We start from the raw sequence: 7,591 nt of genomic DNA, 5'->3' as shown, positions 1-7,591 counted from the left end.
TAAAAAGTTTCAAAGTTCAAACTTATGGTCACTACTATTTGGTACAAGGTGTAGAGGTAAATTTGCTTTTCCTTATTCAAACATTTCACCCGACATATACAAAGTTTGGCATAGGAATCGTAGAACATAAATTATAAGCCTACCTTATTCAAACACTTCACCTGTCTCACACATGTGCATACACTATCTCGTTCTAATTCACATAAATTATAAACCTACCTTATCTAATTTTCCAATGCATTTGGAACTGCGGCAAAAGAAGCCTATATATCTCTCGTTGAATGGTTTGAGAGAGTTTCGCTAAATACAAGGCATAGGCCACTCTACCTTGCCGGAGAAAGCCATGCAGGATTCTTTAGCAAACATATTTCCATGACACATTGTCTAGGGCTTTTTGTACATGGATTTATTTTATTGCTTTAACCATGCCTCTGAGTTCTGGCCTTTACATTCTCGAGCTTTTTCGATGTATGGTCCAGGAAAATAAGGGAATCAATAATCTGGTCATTGGTTTCAAAAATTCTTCATTCTATTTAAACCCCCTAGTTTAATTCATTATTATAGCTTACACACGGCACCCAAAAAAAAAAAAAAAAGTAACAGCAAAAATTTATATAAAAAATAGATATATATGAGAAATGCTAGCACTTTAGTTCTTAATTTAGTTTATAATTTGCAAGTTTTGGAAAATTCCTCGGGTTTCACATCCTAGGGTAACTCGTAGGTTTGGTTTAAGTTCGGGAATTAGCCTCTGAAAAAAAAATAATTTAGTGGTAAGGTTGCCTACAATGACTTCTCTCAAACTTAACAAAAGTAGGAGTTTTGTACACAAGGTGTGACATTTTTATACATAGAAGAAGGTCGAATTATTTTATTTTACCTTAATAAAATTTTGAATTCATTTTGTATAATAAATCACTTCAGTGGCCCTAGTGACTAAATGTTTAGATTATGTTTGAGAATTAGATGATATACGTTCTTAATATCAATATGGATTAGTGGCGGATCCAGAATTTTTTTCTAGGGGGTCATTAGTGTTGTAATTTTTGTGTGCTAAAAGTTATGTAATTTTTTGCTAATGAAGAAGAAAAGTGTAGGAAAAACAATTTTATTCTGCGGTCAATGGCAAAGTAAGCCAGAGTCCGAAAAGAAGATTTATTTATTTATTTAATTTTAAAAATAAAGCAGCAGTTTTAAGAATATAGCTAGCTACTGACATAACACTTTTACAACAAAATTTAGGTAGCAAGTTGTTAAAGATATTATAAAAAAGTGATGTTATTTGTGGATTTAGATAAAAATTAATTAAAACTTTGTCACTTAACTTTTATTGTAAAATTATTGTGAAAATAGCACTAAAATGATTATATTCAAGTTTATTTCAATTTAGATTAAACAAAATGTAGGGTTAGAGTGTTCAAAATTTAATTTTAGGAGTCAAATTTTTTTTTTTTTATATATAACTTTTGGTTTTTGGCCAGGTCAGAGAGTTCATTTGAACTCCTAAATCGGCTATAGAGCTGTTTCTAATATGGATAAAGCATATACAATTTGGTGTCATTCATTCAAAATTTGACTGTAAGAAGTAAAAACTAAGGGTATATTATTGAGTTATATTATATTTTTATTTTTCTAAAAATTATTTAATTATAATAAAAATGTACAAAAGAAGCCTATAGACTACTTAAGTAGTACAACAACTCAGCAAGTATATAAAGTAGAATGGACCCAATTTGGGCTTGGTTATATATGCAATTACACTATTGAAAAATTTTAGGACTACACTTGTTTGTGTTTGTTTTTGTATTTTCTTGATTATTTATGCGATTACTACATTGAAATTCATTTAAAAATATATAGCTAGTGGTTGTTAATTTTTTGGATTCTTGCTGTCGGATGATTTTGGTTGGTACTTGGTAGGCCGTAGGTAGAGCCATAGTATACAAGGGTTTGACCTATGTGATTATGAAGGAACATGGTATGAGACTATGAGTCTTGCACCAAACATTCTAGTACTGTTTAGTCCTTTTCATACCCGAAAAAAGAAAAAAAAGAAAAAGAGAGCCACCTATCAGTATCGTGATGATATATTATTATAGTTCCACTAATTGATTAAACCCAAGATGATCGCAGAAATCGACCATCTAAATGTTTTAACATTTCGGACTTGAAGGAATGTTTGTAGTTTTAAAATATTCTTCTCACAATATGTATGGATCTTATATATGGATTCCACATGTAGTGAGAGGGTAATCTTGTGAGATATACCTCTTTCCTTACTAGTTCAAATATATATAATATCTCTAAAAGACATCTTTTAGTAGATATAAATAATAAAATTCCAGATGTTTGATCAATTGAGCTAATTAGAATTGTTTGAACATCAACCATCGATATGTCTCTGCAACTCAAGCCAACTAGACAAATTTCAATTGGTTTTGATTCTAGAAGCGGTTGGTGATGGGTTAAATCCTTAGAAATATGATCTCATCCATTTGAGTGTTGGGTTTACCAGATGGAATTAATCCGACAATCCCAACTCGTTCGACAGAGAACTCAAAGGGGGAATGGAGATCTAGAGATCTTTGTTCTCCCTCAATTGCCTCTTTGGCATGCCTCCTACTTGTTGCTACACCACACCTACAAAACAGCTGCTCATCAAAGAACATTAGTGAATAGAACACCTAAGTGTTGATATATGATTGACAATTGATGATCTCTTTTTGAACCCAAAATCTTTGAGTAGGGTGGCGGTTGGAACAAAAATCCACACGAACTTGATTCGTCGACACCCTAGTGCTAATTGAAACCCCCTTTAGAAGTTAGTTATATATATATATATATATATATATATATATATTTATATATGCTTGTTTAGGTGTAATTATTACATTTGTTTGTGGGATAAAAAAAAATCTCAATTATACCAATATAATATACTATTAGAGAGGTATATACCGGTAAAGTTTGTTTCCATACTTTACTTGTGGGGCCAAAAATCTTAATTATTAGATAATAAGCCTACAAAAAAAATATCACACACAAGAAAAGAAAAGAAAAGAAAAAGAAGATAATATTTATTAGCTTTTGATAAGGTGCAAACGTCTTCTTTAACGAATGATGACAAATTTTGCAAAAGAAAAATTCAGGAATACATTCTTTACAACTCTATTATGTAGACTTTACTATTTTCATGTTTGGATCTATATAGAATAGGAGTAGTATTTCTTAAGCAAGAAAATGAAAAGTAAAGAAAAGAAAAGAAATCAAAGATAGGTGTTTGCACTTCTATTATTCTAGTATACAATAACAAACATGATCAAAACCACTTGACAATTATTTTTTTGTCAGTGACAAATCAAATGGTTGAAAGCATATTGTGGAATATATATTTTTTTTATTAATTGAAAAACAAGGGCATAGTGGAGCCGTAAAGATTATCAAAGGCAATTAAAAAAAGAATTTGAGTGGATAAGAAAAAGGCATCGATTATATATTCCATTCCCACCCAAAGATAGCCTAATTCTGCATCTGATCATGCTTCAAAAAGAAGTCCAAAATGGGGTCCATAATCCATACGCAACTCATTGAACCCCATTTTAAAATTACCAAAATACCTATTATTCGTTGCTTGCCTTGGACAATGCACAATGAATCGATGCATCTTTTATAAGCTAATTTCTTACTGCTTGTTTGTTGACAGTAGAAAGGTTATCACTGAATCAATACTATTCTACAATGCGTTGCTTGCTCTCAGAGTAAATGATTTGTTGCAGATTAATCTATTATTTGCCAAACATATGTCGGCCTGTTTGTTATGTGTGTTTAAATAACAATTTTTAATTTTTTGGAAAATACTTGTGAGTGAAAAATTGTATGAAAATATGTGTAATGTTGTTTAAAAACTGAAAATATATGTTTAAAGTGGTGTACCAAATGGACCCGTAATATTAGGAAAATGTCAAAACTACTATCAATTTATTAAAAAATCAAAATATTTATGAATTGATGTGATAGCAAGATTGGGATCATATTAACAACATTAAAAAAAAAAATTGTTATATTTTTATTTCCTATTTAAAAACTGATACATTAATTTAAAAACTTTATATGTCAAAACTTGTAATATTTCTAGAACAAGTTCTTATCCACTATATAACTTCTTTTCAGTAATTTAATGAAATTTCAGTCTTCCTATATAATTTTTTTTTTAAATATTTCTAGCATAAGTTTTAATGCGAATAGTGTACAATACGTTCTTCTTTGCATAAAATTGGATCCTACACGTGTATACCACGTATGATATATATATAAAAGTATATAAAAGATGAATGTATAGTATAAGATTAATGTATAGTACGTTGGTTGTACCGGATTATCAAAGACACTAATTTCTCCTTATTGTCCTAAACCATGGGCTATATAAAACTCTAACAGTGTGCTAGGAATGGCATTTCAGTCATTCTGTAAGTTTAAACAAATTTCCTTCATGACTAAGAAGTATAGTTTAGTCATTTTCATCACATTCTTCTCAAATAAAGTTTCTCAATACTCTATTACAGGAAAAGCAAATAGAGCAAAGTTGATAGACATTTTGAATTCACGAGGTGTCAGGACCTGAAACAAAGAAAAGCAATGCCACCCATTTAAAAAGAGAGAGAAAGCTGAAGAAGACATCACAAGAATCAGAAAAAGAAATTAGCCACACAGAGAGAGAGAGAGAGAGAGAGAGAGAGAGAGAGAGAGATGCGTCGGTTAAGCAACACGGTGATCGGCTTCCTGAACCTTTTTACACTCTTAGCTTCAATACCCATCATTGGTGGAGGCTTATGGATGGCAAGGAATAGCACATCCTGTGAGAGTTTCCTCCAAACCCCACTTCTAGTTGTGGGTTTTGTTGTCCTTGTTATTTCCCTAGCTGGTTTCATTGGGGCATGCTTTCATGTAGCATGGGCACTTTGGGTTTACTTAGTGGTCATGTTGTTCCTTATTGGAACTCTAATGGCTTTGACTGTGTTTGGTTTTGTGGTCACAAGCCAAGGTGGTGGTGTTGAAGTACCTGGTAGGGTTTATAAGGAGTATCGTTTACAGGACTACTCACCTTGGTTGAGGAATAGGATTAAGGATCCTAATTATTGGATGACTATTAGGAGTTGTATATTGGGCTCTAAGACTTGTGCCAAGATTGCTCTTTGGACACCTCTTGATTATCTTGAGAAGGACATGTCTCCAATACAGGTGAATTTATTCTTTTTTTTTTTCTTTTCTTTTAAGGCTTGAATTTGTTGAGCTTTACAATTAAGATTTTGTCTTTTATGGCTTCCTCATATGGTAGTATCTTTAATTTGAAGTTCCATTCTATCATTTTTGGGAAATCATTATTTTGGTTGCAAATATTTCAGTAAGGTCTCAAACTTTCTCAGCTGGTTTAAGGGTACTAATTGTTTGTCCTATAAATTCCTGCATGGGAAATTAAACAATTTTCTTTATTAAGAAACTATCTCAATCTCAGAAATTGTAAATCTATTTGCTTCGTTTTCTTCCCCTACAAAAAGAATCAACTTTTTTCCTGGGGTTGATTAAATTTTTCTGCAATTCTTTGTTGACAAGAATCGTTATTATTAAGACAATAATTTTGCACATCTCTTTTGTTTTTGTTTTTTTTGTTTTTGTTCTGTTTGGGTGAGTGCACTATTCAGATATTTTCTTTACTGATCATATATAGAGATTTGTAGCTCCTGGAGTCTGTGGTATCAACCTTGAATTTCTTTCATCCCCTCTTTCCTTTTTTCTCTGTGTGTGTTAAAAATATTTAGAATTCTAAAAAAAAAAACTTTGAATTTCTTCCCTTTTGCTTCATAAATTTGTAAAAATATCTTTCTAACCTACTTTTACTCGGTTGCTAATAAAAAGAAAAATTATTGTTACTTTTACATCAATTTTCAAACGGAATAATGAAAAGGAGTGATAAAGCATTACTAGCCGCTCTTAATAATACAAGCCAATCAAAAAGTCCTTTATTTTTTGATAATATAGTTTTTTTTTAATTAATAAATATGATAAGATTTGAATTTATAACATCTTCAAGCTAGTTAAGACACTAATTGATTTTCTTTTCATGTAAATGAAATTTGAATCTTGATCCTTGTGTGATAGTATAAAACTTTACAAGTTAAACTAAGTGGATTATCCCACCTCCCCTTAAAAGAACAACAAAAGAAAAGATTTAATTTTTTTTTTTTTTTTGATGAGAGATTTAAACCTTCTATGTTTATTTCAATTTTAGGGTGGGGCCAAAATTAATAAGTTTATGCTAATTAATCATAATAAATTTGTATGCAGTCTGGTTGCTGTAAGCCACCAACTTCATGCAATTACAACATGGCAACAGCGGTAGCCCAAGACCCGGATTGCTACCATTGGAACAATGCGCCCGACTTGTTGTGCTACGAGTGTGATTCTTGCAAGGCCGGGGTGCTTGAGAATGTGAGAAGGGATTGGCACAAGCTCTCTGTTCTAAACATTGTAATGCTTGTGTTCCTTATTGGGATTTATTCAATCGGCTGCTGCGCTTTCCGAAACACAAAACGAGCTGAAACTGAATACCCTTATGGCGAAAACCGAGTCAAACATATCAAACCCAGATGGGATTATCACTGGTGAGTACTCAGACATTGAGAGAAACACTCTTGCAATTGTTCCATTCTCTCACATTTTTAATTACTTGGGTATTTCACATTTGTTTGGTTATTAGGTGAAAAAGAAAGAAAGGGGTAAGGTAAAAAAAAACATTTTATTACTAACTTTTAAGCTTTAGACAACATAAAAAAAAGTTATTCAAAGAGTTTTTGAATAACTTGGACATTGACACTTTTTCTCTTTCCCTTAGTTTTGAATCATTTTTTCAAGTTTCAAAGGCCTAACGGACCCTAAATGATCTGGTGGGCCTTAAACTTGGTCCAAGGTATCTTTAGAGGCTTTGTCATACTAGTTTTGGATATGCAGGCCCAGTTGAAACTTGAAACTTTAACCTTTTTTTTTTCTCTCTGTCTTTCTCTTGCTCATGCTAAGAAATACTTTTTTTGGCTTACTTTTCTACAGGTGGAGATGGTTGCAAGACAAAAGAGAAGGGCTTTATTAGCTAAAGAAGTTCTGATGTTCTCTCAGATTCAGTTTGTGTTCCTGAGTGCTCTAATACAGATGGGACAGACAATGCAGTTTATTTTCCAGTGTTGCATTTGAGATCTCCATGTCTTCTTTTTATTTTACAGACTTCTTTTGCTGCTTTTTGTACAAAGATGGATTTTAACTTTAATCAAAGATCATATTATTAGTTAATACCAGTAGCTTTTACTTTCACTTTACTGCCTTTTGACATTGGTGGAGATTTTAATACTTAAAGTAGGGTTAGTTGAAGTATATGCAACTTGGGCATTAAAGAAATTTGTTGGTATATGCAACTTTGGGCATTAAATAAATTTGTCGGTAATACCTTTTTTGGCTTTTTGGCTAAGATCAAGTATTGCTGCCTTCCAAAAAAGAAAAAGAAAAAAGAGATCAAGCTTCTATTTAATGCATGGAGTAAACCATT

General features: G+C 31.7%; 1 protein-coding gene across 1 annotated transcript; it reads left to right on the top strand.

Annotated features, from left to right (window-relative positions):
- The first annotated feature begins 4,571 nt into the window (after nucleotides 1-4,571).
- Nucleotides 4,572-7,359, top strand: LOC115954891 (tetraspanin-6). The gene is made up of 3 exons (XM_031072882.1): nucleotides 4,572-5,238; nucleotides 6,343-6,659; nucleotides 7,102-7,359. Exons 1-3 carry the CDS (start codon nucleotides 4,747-4,749, stop codon nucleotides 7,139-7,141), a joined length of 849 nt encoding a protein of 282 aa, XP_030928742.1. The 5' UTR covers nucleotides 4,572-4,746; the 3' UTR covers nucleotides 7,142-7,359.
- Nucleotides 7,360-7,591: the final 232 nt, after the last annotated feature.

Source organism: Quercus lobata, chromosome 8 (assembly GCF_001633185.2).
Source record: "Quercus lobata isolate SW786 chromosome 8, ValleyOak3.0 Primary Assembly, whole genome shotgun sequence".
Lineage (NCBI taxonomy): Eukaryota > Viridiplantae > Streptophyta > Magnoliopsida > Fagales > Fagaceae > Quercus > Quercus lobata.
Note: the sequence above shows the minus strand (reverse complement) of the source record. Positions and strands in the feature narration are given on the sequence as shown.